Source organism: Bombina bombina, chromosome 3, assembly GCF_027579735.1.
Source record: "Bombina bombina isolate aBomBom1 chromosome 3, aBomBom1.pri, whole genome shotgun sequence".
Classification (NCBI taxonomy): domain Eukaryota; kingdom Metazoa; phylum Chordata; class Amphibia; order Anura; family Bombinatoridae; genus Bombina; species Bombina bombina.
This window is the reverse complement of record NC_069501.1, coordinates 1,249,180,540-1,249,195,226: the sequence shown is the minus strand read 5'-3', so window position 1 is coordinate 1,249,195,226 and position 14,687 is coordinate 1,249,180,540. Positions and strand designations below refer to the sequence as shown.

The 14,687-nt window shown below is 38.3% G+C and overlaps 1 protein-coding gene across 5 annotated transcripts in view; it reads left to right on the top strand.

The window, feature by feature from the left end:
* ATG16L2 (autophagy related 16 like 2) overlaps nt 1-14,687 on the top strand; it is a 372,678-nt gene that overhangs the window by 248,906 nt on the left and 109,085 nt on the right. For all 5 annotated transcript variants that reach the window (XM_053708773.1, XM_053708771.1, XM_053708770.1 and 2 more), the window contains 2 exons: nt 10,468-10,530; nt 14,125-14,181. In XM_053708773.1, the coding sequence (XP_053564748.1) occupies nt 10,468-10,530; nt 14,125-14,181 (120 nt within the window). The remainder of the gene's footprint in view (nt 1-10,467; nt 10,531-14,124; nt 14,182-14,687) is intronic.

Sequence of the window (14,687 nt, the reverse complement as noted above, 5' to 3'; positions counted from 1 at the left end):
ATTTCTTCTCTTTGCACATTTCCACCCAAAACAAACCCTTTTTCTTTATACCTCTGCATTTACACCCAAACTCCTCTTTCGACACCACAACACCCACATCCAACCTCTTGTCTTCAAACCTTTCTTCTTACACACAGTATTTGCTTTTCATTTGTTTGCACCACTGTACTTAAAGGGACAGAAAAGTTAAACTTTAACTTTCATGATTCAGCATGCAATTTTAAACAACTTCTGTTTAGTTTACTTCTGTTATCAAATTTGCTTTTTTCTCTTGATATCTTTAATTGAAGAGTATGCTCAAGAGCTGCTGCTCCTAAACCTACCTACAGTAGGTATAATTTTCAACAAACAATACCAAGAGAATGAAATAACTTTGACAATAAAAGTAAATTGGAAGTATGGTGTACAGGGGTAACCAACCCGGTAGCAGTCACCAGTTTAAAGGGACAGTCAAGTAAAAAAAAAAATGTTCATGATTTAAATAGGGCATGTAATTTTAAACAACTTTCCAATTTACTTTTATGACCAATTTTGCTTTGTTCTCTTGGTATTCTTAGCTGAAAGCTAAACCTGGGAGGTTCATATGCTAATTTCTTAGACCTTGAAGGCCGCCTCTAATCTGAAAGCATTTTGACAGTTTTTCACCACTAGAGGACGTTAGTTCATGTGTTTCACATAGATAACATTTAGCTCAGGCCTGTGAAGCTCCTAGGAGTCAGCATTGATTGGCTAAAATGCAAGTCTGTCAAAAGAACTGAAATAAAGGGGCAGTTTGCAGAGGCATAGATACAAGGTAATCACAGAGGTAAAAAGTATATTATTATAACTTTGTTGGTTATGCAAAACTAGGGAATGGGTAATAAAGGGATTATCTACCTTTTTAAACAGCAACAATACTTAAGTTTACTGTCCCTTTAAGGTGGAAAGGGTCTGTTAACCCTTTATGTGCCAGTTTGTCACAGTCTAACCATTCTAGGCAAGCCTGTTAGTCCACTTTAATGCCACACACACTAAATTATCTTTCTTTCATGTAATTAGCAAGAGTCCATGAGCTAGTGACGTATGGGATATACATTCCTACCAGGAGGGGCAAAGTTTCCCAAACCTCAAAATGCCTATAAATACACCCCTCACCACACCCACAAATCAGTTTTACAAACTTTGCCTCCTATGGAGGTGGTGAAGTAAGTTTGTGCTAGATTCTACGTTGATATGCGCTCCGCAACAGGTTGGAGCCCGGTTTTCCTCTCAGCGTGCAGTGAATGTCAGAGGGATATGAGGAAAGTATTGCCTATTTGAATGCAATGATCTCCTTCTACTGGGTCTATTTCATAGGTTCTCTGTTATCGGTCGTAGAGATTCATCTCTTACCTCCCTTTTCAGATCGACGATATACTCTTATATATATATACCATTACCTCTGCTGATTTTCGTTTCAGTACTGGTTTGGCTTTCTACAAACATGTAGATGAGTGTCCTGGGGTAAGTGAGTCTTATTTTCTGTGACACTCTAAGCTATGGTTGGGCGCTTTTTTTATAAAGTTCAAAATATATGTATTCAAACATTTATTTGCCTTGACTCAGGATGTTCAACATTCCTTATTTTCAGACAGTCAGTTTCATATTTGGGATGATGCATTTGAATCAATCATTTTTTCTTACCTTAAAAAAATTTGACTTTTTTCCTGTGGGCTGTTAGGCTCGCGGGGGCTGAAAATGCTTAATTTTATTGCGCCATTCTTGGCGCAGACTTTTTTGGCGCAAAAAATCTTTTCTGTTTCCGGTGTCATACGTGTCGCCGGAAGTTGCGTCATTTTTTGACGTTCTTTTGCGCCAAAAATGTTGGTGTTCCGGATGTGGCGTCATTTTGGCGCCAAAAGCATTTAGGCGCCAAATAATGTGGGCGTCTTATTTGGCGCTAAAAAAATATGGGCGTCGCTTTTGTCTCCACATTATTTAAGTCTCATTTTTCATTGCTTCTGGTTGCTAGAAGCTTGTTCTTTGGCATTTTTTCCCATTCCTGAAACTGTCATTTAAGGAATTTGATAAATTTTGCTTTATATGTTATTTTTTCTCTTACATATTGCAAGATGTCTCATGTTGCATCTGAGCCAGAAGATACTTCAGGAAAATCGCTGCCTGGTGCTGGAACTACCAAAGCTAAGTGTATCTGCTGTAAACTTTTGGTAGCTGTTCCTCCAGCTGTTGTTTGTATTAAATGTCATGACAAACTTGTTAATGCAGAAAATATTTCCTTTAGTAAAATACCATTACCTGTTGCAGTTCCATCAACATCTAATGTTCAGAGTGTTCCTGATAACATAAGAGATTTTGTTTCTGAATCTATTAAGAAGGCTATGTCTGTTATTCCTCCTTCTAGTAAACATAAAAAGTCTTTTAAAACTTCTCTTTATCCAGATGAATTTTTAAATGAACATCATCATTCTGATTCTAATGATTCTTCTGGTTCAGAGGATTCTGTTTCAGAGTTTGATGCTGATAAATCTTCATATTTATTTAAAATGGAATTTATTCGTTCTTTACTTAAAGAAGTCCTAATTGCATTAGAAATTGAGGATTCTGGTCCTCTTGATACTAAATCTAAATGTTTAGACAAGGTCTTTAAATCTCCTGTAGTTATTCCAGAAGTTTTTCCTGTTCCTGGTGCTATTTCTGAAGTAATTTCCAGGGAATGGAATAAATTGGGTAATTCATTTACTCCTTCTAAACGTTTTAAGCAATTATATCCTGTGCCGTCTGACAGATTAGAGTTTTGGGACAAAATCCCTAAAGTTGATGGGGCTATCTCTACCCTTGCTAAACGTACTACTATTCCTACGGCAGATGGTACTTCCTTTAAGGATCCTTTAGATAGGAAAATTGAATCCTTTCTAAGAAAAGCTTATTTGTGTTCAGGCAATCTTCTTAGACCTGCTATATCTTTGGCGGATGTTGCTGCAGCTTCAACTTTTTGGTTGGAAACTTTAGCGCAACAAGTAACAGATCATGATTCTCATAACATTATTCTTCTTCTTCAACATGCTAATAATTTTATCTGTGATGCCATTTTTGATATTATCAGAGTTGATGTCAGGTTTATGTCTCTAGCTATTTTAGCTAGAAGAGCTTTATGGCTTAAAACTTGGAATGCTGATATGTCTTCTAAATCGACTCTACTTTCCCTTTCTTTCCAGGGTAATAAATTATTTGGTTCTCAGTTGGATTCTATTATCTCAACTGTTACTGGTGGGAAAGGAACTTTTTTACCACAGGATAAAAAATCTAAGGGTAAAAACAGGGCTAATAATCGTTTTCGTTCCTTTCGTTTCAACAAAGAACAAAAGCCTGATCCTTCATCCTCAGGAGCAGTTTCAGTTTGGAAACCATCTCCAGTCTGGAATAAATCCAAGCCTTCTAGAAAAGCAAAGCCAGCTTCTAAGTCCACATGAAGGTGCGGCCCTCATTCCAGCTCAGCTGGTAGGGGGCAGATTACGTTTTTTCAAAGAAATTTGGATCAATTCTGTTCACAATCTTTGGATTCAGAACATTGTTTCAGAAGGGTACAAAATTGGTTTCAAGATAAGACCTCCTGCAAAGAGATTCTTTCTTTCCCGTGTCCCAGTAAACCCAGCGAAAGCTCAAGCATTTCGGAAATGTGTTTCAGATCTAGAGTTGGCTGGAGTAATTATGCCAGTTCCAGTTCTGGAACAGGGGCTGGGGTTTTATTTGAATCTCTTCATTGTACCAAAGAAGGAGAATTCCTTCAGACCAGTTCTGGATCTAAAAATATTGAATCGTTATGTAAGGATACCAACATTCAAAATGGTAACTGTAAGGACTATCCTGCCTTTTGTTCAGCAAGGGAATTATATGTCTACAATAGATTTACAGGATGCATATCTGCATATTCCGATTCATCCAGCTCACTATCCGTTTCTGAGATTCTCTTTCCTAGACAAGCATTACCAGTTTGTGGCTCTGCCGTTTGGCCTAGCAACAGCTCCAAGAATTTTTACAAAGGTCCTCGGTGCCCTTCTATCTGTAATCAGAGAACAGGGTATTTTGGTATTTCCTTATTTGGACGATATCTTGGTACTTGCTCAGTCTTTACATTTAACAGAATTTCATACGAATCGACTTTTGTTGTTTCTTCAAAATCATGGTTGTAGGATCAATTCACTAAAAAGTTCATTGATTCCTCAGACAAGGGTAACCTTTTTGGGTTTCCAGATAGATTCAGTGTCCATGACTCTGTCTTTGACAAACAAGAGACGTCTAAAATTGATTTCAGCTTGTCAAAACCTTCAGTCACAATCATTCCCTTCGGTAGCCTTATGCATGGAAATTCTAGGTCTTATGACTGCTGCATCGGACGCGATCCCCTTTGCTCGTTTTCACATGCGACCTCTTCAGCTCTGTATGCTGAACCAATGGTGCAGGGATTACACAAAGATATCTCAATTAATATCTTTAAAACCGATTGTACGACACTCTCTGATGTGGTGGACAGATCACCATCGTTTAGTTCAGGGGGCTTCTTTTGTTCTTCCGACCTGGACTGTAATTTCAACAGATGCAAGTCTTACAGGTTGGGGAGCTGTGTGGGGGTCTCTGACAGCACAAGGGGTTTGGGAATCTCAGGAGGTGAGATTACCGATCAATATTTTCAGAGCTCTTCAGTCTTGGCCTCTTCTGAAGAGAGAATCGTTCATTTGTTTTCAGACAGACAATGTCACAACTGTGGCATACATCAATCATCAAGGAGGGACTCACAGTCCTCTGGCTATGAAGGAAGTATCTAGAATTCTGGTTTGGGCGGAATCCAGCTCCTGTCTAATCTCTGCGGTTCATATTCCAGGAATAGACAATTGGGAAGCGGATTATCTCAGTCGCCAAACGTTGCATCCGGGCGAATGGTCTCTTCACCCAGAGGTATTTCTTCAGATTGTTCAATGTGGGAACTTCCAGAAATAGATCTGATGGCTTCTCATCTAAACAAGAAACTTCCCAGGTATCTGTCCAGATCCCGGGATCCTCAGGCGGAGGCAGTGTATGCATTATCACTTCCTTGGAAGTATCATCCTGCCTATATCTTTCCGCCTCTAGTTCTTCTTCCAAGAGTAATCTCCAAGATTCTGAAGGAATGCTCGTTTGTTCTGCTGGTAGCTCCAGCATGGCCTCACAGGTTTTGGTATGCGGATCTTGTCCGGATGGCCTCTTGCCAACCGTGGACTCTTCCGTTAAGACCAGACCTTCTGTCGCAAGGTCCTTTTTTCCATCAGGATCTCAAATCCTTAAATTTAAAGGTATGGAGATTGAACGCTTGATTCTTGGTCAAAGAGGTTTCTCTGACTCTGTGATTAATACTATGTTACAGCCTCGTAAATCTGTATCTAGAGAGATATATTATAGAGTCTGGAAGACTTATATTTCTTGGTGTCTTTCTCATCATTTTTCTTGGCATTCTTTTAGAATTCCGAGAATTTTACAGCTTCTTCAGGATGGTTTAGATAAAGGTTTGTCCGCAAGTTCCTTGAAAGGTCAAATCTTTGCTCTTTCTGTTCTTTTTCACAGAAAGATTGCTAATCTTCCTGATATTCATTGTTTTGTACAAGCCTTGGTTCGTATAAAACCTGTCATTAAGTCAATTTTTCCTCCTTGGAGTTTGAATTTGGTTCTGGGGGCTCTTCAAGCTCCTCCGTTTGAACCTATGCATTCATTGGACATTAAATTACTTTCTTGGAAAGTTTTGTTCCTTTTGGCCATCTCTTCTGTCAGAAGAGTCTCTGAATTGTCTGCTCTTTCTTGTGAGTCTCCTTTTCTGATTTTTCATCAGGATAAGGCAGTGTTGCGAACTTCTTTTGAATTTTTACCTAAGGTTGTGAATTCCAACAACATTAGTAGAGAAATTGTAGTTCCTTCATTATGCCCTAATCCTAAGAATTCTAAGGAGAAATCATTGCATTCTTTGGATGTTGTTAGACTTTTGAAGTATTATGTTGAAGCTACTAAGAATTTCCGAAAGACTTCTTCTCATCTTTTCCGGTTCTAGAAAAGGCCAGAAAGCTTCTGCCATTTCTTTGGCATCTTGGTTGAAATCTTTAATTCATCATGCCTATGTTGAGTCGGGTAAAACTCCGCCTCAGAGGATTACAGCTCATTCGACAAGGTCAGTTTCTACTTCCTGGGCGTTTAGGAATGAAGCTTCGGTTGATCAGATTTGCAAAGCAGCAACTTGGTCTTCTTTGCATACTTTTACTAAATTCTACCATTTTGATGTGTTTTCTTCTTTTGAAGCAGTTTTTGGTAGAAAAGTACTTCAGGCAGCTGTTTCAGTTTGAATCTTCTGCTTATGTTTTCATTTAAACTTTATTTTGGGTGTGGATTATTTTCAGCAGGAATTGGCTGTCTTTATTTTATCCCTCCCTCTCTAGTGACTCTTGCGTGGAAAGATCCACATCTTGGGTAGTCATTATCCCATACGTCACTAGCTCATGGACTCTTGCTAATTACATGAAAGAAAACATAATTTATGTAAGAACTTACCTGATAAATTAATTTCTTTCATATTAGCAAGAGTCCACGAGGCCCACCCTTTTTTGTGGTGGTTATGATTTTTTTTGTATAAAGCACAATTATTCCAATTCCTTATTTTTTATGCTTTCGCACTTTTTTCTTATCACCCCACTTCTTGGCTATTCGTTAAACTGATTTGTGGGTGTGGTGATGGGTGTATTTATAGGCATTTTGAGGTTTGGGAAACTTTGCCCCTCCTGGTAGGAATGTATATCCCATACGTCACTAGCTCATGGACTCTTGCTAATATGAAAGAAATGAATTTATCAGGTAAGTTCTTACATAAATTATGTTTTGCTGCTACCACTTAAAGATTATTATATGTGAAATCCTAAGGAAAAAAAAAGATTAAAAATCCCAAAACACAATGTAGCCCAAATCACTTTAAATAAAACACAGTACTATTACCAGCCTCTCCTGTAATGTTGTGGGTTTGTGAGGCCAGGTGCGAGGCCATTTATTTTTTGTAACCTCTTTGGAGCTTCATTTTAAATATGTAGATTATGCTTCTATTATTCACTTGTATTATACACACATACACTCTCTCACACACACTCACTCTCATACACACTCAATCTCATACACACACACACACATTACTAATTCACACACTCTCGCACACACACACTCATACACTTTCTCACACACACTCACTCTCATACACACACACTCTCATGCACACACGTTACTAATTCACACACTCTCGCACACACACACTCATACACTTTCTCACACACACTCACTCTCATACACACACACTCTCGTACACACACACACGTTACTAATTCACACACTCTTGCACACACACACTCATACACTTTCTCACACACACTCACTCTCATACACACACACTCTCGTACACATACACATTACTAATTCACACAATCTCACAAACAAACCCATACACTTTCTCACACACTCATTCTCATACACACACACATTACTATTTCACACAATCTCGCACACACACACTCACACTCTCTCACACACACTCACTCTCATACACACACACATTACTAATTTACACAATGTCACACAAACATTACTAACACACTCTCTCACACACACTCACTCTCATACACACACACATTACTAATTTACACAATGTCACACAAACATTACTAACACACTCTCTCACACACACTCACTCTCATACACACACACACACACACACACACACACATTACTCCTTCACACAATCTCACACACTAATACGCTTTCTCACATACATACATACTCATTCTCATACACACACTCAATCATTTACATACACATACTCACTCTCATATATACACACTTATACATACCCTTATACTTTCTCACATGCACACACATACACCCTCTCATGTACACAAACACCCTCTCATACAGACTTACACTCTGATACACTCTTACATGCACACATACACTCTCTCATGCGCACATACACATACTCTCATACACACACATACACACTCACACACTCTCTCACATACACACCCGTATACACACTCTCATACACTCTCTCATTTACACATACAACACACTCATACACATTCCAATACACACACTTACTCTCTCACTTACACACACAACACACTCATACACATTCCAATACACACACTCACTCTCATACACACACACACACACACACACTCTCATACACACACACCCTCATACCATCTCTCTCATACTCACATACTAATGCACACATACACTCTCTCTCTCTCTCTCTCTCTCTCTCTCTCACACACACACAACCTCATACAATATATCTCATACACACACAAACACTCTCTCATACACACACAAATACTCATACACTTTCTCATACACACACACCCTCATACAATCTCTCTCATACTCACATACTAATGCACACATTCTCTCTCTCTCTCACTCTCTCTCTCTCTCTCTCTCTCACACACACACACACACAACCTCATACAATATATCTCATACACACACAAGCACTCTCTCATACACACACAAATACTCATACACTCGCTCACACACACACTCAGTCACAAGCATACATACATATGCATGCATAGGAACACAGACTTGCATGCACGCACGTATTCACCATCCATATGAAGCAAAGAAACCGCAACCGCATTCACTAGATAGAACCAGCCCATAGTACCATGGACTGTCCTGCTCTGCAGTCTTCCTTCAGCGGACAACACATTGTAGTTTCACATGAAGTTTGCAGGGCAGCAAAGGAAAACAATGTCAATACTGCTCCTGCATCCGACTGCTTCTGTCTGTAAAGCTCGGGCGCAGCACAGTGCTTTAGCCTGTACATGGGGTTTTTATCCAAGCTTGAAAAAGAAAAAAAAAAGAAAAAAACTGAACCTCCAGTGTGAGGCCTGCCAGAGCACGAGGGCGAGTGCGCTGCACCTACCGCACTCACCTAGAGCCCTGCACTAGTTACATTATAATGATTAGCAAACCATAATGCTATGAAAAATATATTGTGTATTTTGTATGACTTTTTCTCTTATACAGCTGTGAACTTGCTTTTGTTACTAGTCTATCAAGGTAGCCTTTTTATGTTTGCACACTCATGCACACTCATGCACACTCATGCACACTCATGCACACTCATACACACTCATGCACACTCATGCACACTCATGTAGGTGGTTATCTGAGGATGTAAGAAGGTTTTACAAATGTTTTTCTTGTCACTGTGAAAGTCCAGTGGTCAATAAACAAAAGGGCAAAGTACATTAACCTTTTATAGCCGTTATGCCGTTCTATTTCATCATAATTAGACTGGGCTTTAAAGCCGTTATGACGGAATAGAACGTCATAGCTAACGGCTGTCCTGAAGCCTTCTGCGTTGTCAGGATTTGATTGTGGTCTGGAGGGAGTTCCTAGGGTTGTAGGGACGTCCCCCAGACGCAATCCAATAATTAGTGTCAATTTGTCTACGTCGGAACAGTTGTTCCGATGTAGGCACTTTAGCCCTGACACGAAAGGGTTAAAGGGTCATGAAAAATATTTTTTTCTTCGTTCATGATTCAGATGGAACATAGAATTTTAAGAAAAGGTTCCAACTGACTTTCCTTAATACATTTTGTTCTTTGCTATCCCTTGTTGAAAAGCAGGTAGCTAGACATTAGAGCGTGCACATTTTTGGAGCACTATATGGGATCTTCCTTGCAAGAATACTTTTAACAAATGTGCAAATTGCTGCCATCTAGTGCTCAAAAGCATTCTTATAAAACTGCTGCCTTATAGTTCTCCAAACACGTGCACCTTGCCTACCTAGATATATTCTTCAACAAAGGATGCAATGAGAACAAAGTACATTTGATAATATAAGTCAATTGGATATTTTCTTAAAATTCTACGCTCTATCTGATTCACAAAATATTTGTTTTGGCTTTATGTCCCTTTAAATGGAACTTTAATTAGTTTTCCAGGTTCATGATCCAGGAGGGGTTCATCATAATGTGTTCCCATGTACTCATTTATAAAGACAGATGAGATGAGTTAGTGTTATAATGTACAAGTCGTGTGTACTGTAAAGTCAAAATTAAACTGAACATGCCGTTAAAAAAACAAAACAACTTTGAAACTGATTGCAACAATGTTTAACTTTTCTAAAAATGTTGCAAAAACTATTGCCACAGAGTAACGTGCACACTTCTGAGCCTACCTAGGTTTACTAGTCAAGAGAAAGATGCACATTTGTTCATGTAAATGGGAAAGTTGTCTTTTTTTAATTCTATACATGCTCTGTCAAAACCAGGAAAGTTTAATTTTGAGTTTACTGTCCCTTTAAATACCTTCAGAGTGCAATGATGATTTTGGGAAAGTGACTGCTGTAGTGAGAGGAACAAGAAAATATAGATGTTACAGGTAAAATATGATTTATTTTTTGTTACTTGTTCTTTGCAGATGTGTTTCGGAGCAACAGGATTCCAGCACTGCACAGCCAGATAATGACATTACCAGACATAGGTATAGTGCTGATGATTTTTGGAACATATAATGTTTGTGAGCAACGTACAGGGGCACTAAACATGCCTAACAGGTTTTGTTTTCTCTTCAAAATGTTTTTTTTTTCTTTTAAATAGTACCCATGCTATTGTTTTTTTCTACAAATAAACTTAAATCACATTACACTGCCAAGCGATATTTTTCTTCAATCAAACATTTTATTTGCCCATATTACAATTTGAATTTGATCACAAATTATCTGTCCATTCAATGATCTTTTCTAGATGTTTTACACTTAGACAATCACACATTTATACATCCCGTTTTAAAGTAAGACGCTTTCTTTAGTGTGAAGCAAAAATTGTTACACTATCTATTCGTCGTAAGAATGAATTCAACTTTTAGAAGCTTTTGCAATTTTTCTTTAAATATTGCACTGTCGGTTCTTTCCACAAGACTTGCAATATAAATAGGATTTACAACTATTACTAATATACCAAACATTTTAAAGTGAAATAAAAGTTAGAACAATCTGCTATTGAAAAACATAGCTGAATTTAAAAAATGACTTTTTTTTTACCTCTACTACATGTGAGAGCAACATTGCACCAATGAGAATTTGACCTTTTAGATTTCTTTCCAATGGCATGGAGAGTCCATGAATCCCTTCTAATTACTAGTGGGAATTTAACTCCTGGTCACCAGGAGGACGCAAAGAACTCCCTAGCAAAGCTATATGTATCCCTCCCACTTCCTATAACCCCCCGTCATTCTTTGCCTGTGTACATCAAGGAGGTGTAGAAGATGGTGTCTGAAGTAAATTGATCCTTTAATGGGTATTTTCCCAATGCTGTGTTCATGTAATCCTATTTAGTAAGAGTTATGGTGTATATTAGCTGTTGGAGGTTGCTTCTCCTGCAACAATTTATGCTAACCCCTATATAGAAAACCAGGGTTGGGATATATTGCGGCTGAGCAGCTACCTGGACTATCCAGTTAAAGGGACAGTCTAGTCAAAATTAAGCTGTCATGATTCAGACAGGACATGCAATTTTAAACAACTTTCCCATTGACTTTAATCATTTAATTTGCTTTGTTCCCTTGGTGGTATTTTTGAAAAGCTAAACCTAGCTAGGCTCAAACAGATTTCTAAACCGTTGAAAACCGCCTCCTAGCTCAGAGCATTTTGATTTTTTTTCACAATTAGACAGTACCAGTTCATGTGTGTCATATAGATAACATTGTGCTCACTCCCGTGCAGTTATTTAGGAGTCTGCACTGATTGGCTAAACTGTATGTCTGTCAAAAGCACTGAGATAAGGGGGCAGTCTGCACAGGCTTAGATACAAACTAATCATAGAGGTAAAACTTATATTAATATAACAGTGCTGGTTATGCAAAACTGGGAGATGGGTAATAAATGGAATTAAACAATAATTATGGTGTAGACTGTCCCTATAAAATGGGATTTGCTGCTTCTACAGCCTTATATAGGGTCAGATGTACTATGTAAGGACCCAGGCTTATGGGTGGACTATCCTCCCACTCTCCTATCCCGGCCAAGCCCATTTTTTCTGATGTTAGGGGGCTTTTGTGCTGCTGGATATTAAAGGCAGTTAAGCCAAAGAGTGTGTGTGACATAATTGTGTGTACACATGGTGACAAGACAGGGTTTGCCATCTTAACGAGCGTTAACCACAGTTTTTCTATGCCACAGCTTGCAATGGAGATTTCATACTAGCTCTCCAGTCTAACGCTGTCTGCTGTTATGTTCCCCATCTGGTCTGGAAGTTATTGACTCCTTAATCCAGGTTTGTATGCTGGTTTCTTGCAAATTTACCATCTCTCTGGCATAGCTTAGTGGTTAGCATGCCTGGCTAAGAAGCAGAAGGTTGTGGATCGATTCCACCCTCTGGTTCTGGCTGTTGAGGGTGTGTGGAAGTTTGAGGGCTTGTGTTCAATTATAAGCTGATGTTTTCTTTGGGCGCACATGCATTTACTGTTGCGATCCTCAGGGTTTTCCTTGGCATAAAGTAAGAGTACCCTGTATTTTATCTTTTCTTCAGGAGGGCTGGAGAAGGGTTTGTCAGTCAGTTCTCTGTGAAGTCCGTTTCTGCCCTTTCTGCTCTTTTTCTTATAAGTTTGGCTACCTTACCAAATGTTCGGTCCTTTGTTCAGGCCCTGGTCAGAATCGGACCTGCATTAAAACCTGTTGCTCCTCCTTGGAGCCTTAAGTTTGTTCAGGTTTTGCAGTAGGCTCCATTTGAGCCTATGCATTCTGTTCATATTGGTTGTAATGGAAAGTTTTGTTTTGCTAGCTTTCCTCTGCTCGTAGAGTCTCCAATCTTTCAGCTCTACAGTGTGATCACCCTTATTTTATCTTATTTCCATGCGGATAAGGAAGTCCTTTGTTCCTAATTGTGAATCCTTACTGCCCCCTTATTTCAGTTCTTTTGGCAGACTTACATTTTAGCCAATCAGTGCTCACTCCTAGGTAACTTCACATGCGTGAGCTAATTGTTATCTATATCAAACACATGGACTAACTCCCTCTAGTGGTGAAAAACTGCCAAAATGCTGGTTTATCAGTGAGGTAGGAGGGTTTTTAAGCGCTCTTGGAGTTTTGGGAATCTTTGTCTCCTCCTAGTGGCAGGAAGTATAATTCTGAGGAGTAACAGCTAGTGGACTCTCACCACCTTTAAAAAAAATAATTTATCAGGTAAGCATTAATTAAATTTTTATGTGTATATATTTTAAGGAGCCAGATAATGCTTTGTATATATATTTTAAAAGCACAGTCTACTCCAGATTGTTTATTGTTTAAGAAGATAGATAATCCCTTTATTACCCATCTTCCAATTTTGCATAACCAACATGGTTATATTAATACATTTTTTACCTCTGTTTTTACCTTGTATCTAAGCTTCTGCAGATTGCTCCTTATTTAATTCCTTTTGACAAACTTGAATTTTAGCCAATCAGTTCTGGCTCATAAATAACTCCACGGCAGCACAATGTTATCTATATGTCACACATGAACTAGGGCTGACTAGCTGTGAAAATTGTCAAAATGCACTGAGATTAGAGGCGGCCTTCAAGGCTTATAAATTAGCATATGAGCCTACCTAGGTTTAGCTTTCTACAAAGAATACCAACAGAACAAAGCAAATTTGATTATAAATGTAAATTAGAAAGTTGTTTAAAATCACATGACCTGAATAATGAAAGTTTAATTCTGACTAGACTGTCCCTTTAAGTAGACAGACTGTGCTGTGTATATATTATTGATAGACAGACAATGTTGTGTGTTTATATTTTAAGACAATCTTCTTTGTATATGACTATAGGAAGAATAATAAAAAAAATGCAAAACGCAAACTATGAAGCTGCACTCCACACTTTAGTAATGAGGTACAAATATTTTATTTAGCTCATATTTGATGAAAAAAGGTCAGGAGCAAGAAATAAAATTATTTGAGAAGTGACTTCCAGCTACGTAATCAGAACAGTGGGCTTCTTTAAATGGGTGCATGGGTCCTCTGTAATCTCATGTTGTGGCTGTACTGACCTATATTTTCTATGCTTTAATAAATATATATTTGTGTGTGTTTTTAGGTCCCTAAGCTTAGTGGCTTCAGGTTCCTACAACTTCATGGGTGCAATAAAAAATATGTAAGTATTGTGATTTTGTTTTTATTAAAAAAAAAAGTTAAATTCAAAATTCCCTATCAGTGAAGGATGAGCTTTCACAGGCCTGAAAAGAAAAGAATATATTTATTCAGCACTGGAACCTTAAGAACTGTAATGCATTTTGAAACAGTTTTTACAATACAACTATAAAAACTTAATTCCATGTTCCTTTAATAAAAAATGCTGATTGCTTCCTATGCGCCAGAAAACCTTCTATTTTGTGTAAGGTTGACACCTTTTCTGGAAAAAAAATACCCGGCAAGCTCATTAACATTAGTTTGCATGAATAATTATTCAGCATTAATCAGGAACTAAAGCTGCTAGGACTAATTTTAAATGATCAAGTTTAACCACAATAGCTATATTTTATCTTTATTTTCAGGAGTACAAAGACGTGAGCTCAGGGGTAGGCAGGCGTGAGCTCAGGAGTAGGCAGGCGTGAGCTCAGGGGTAGGCAGGCGTGAGCTCAGGGGTAGGCAGGCGTGAGC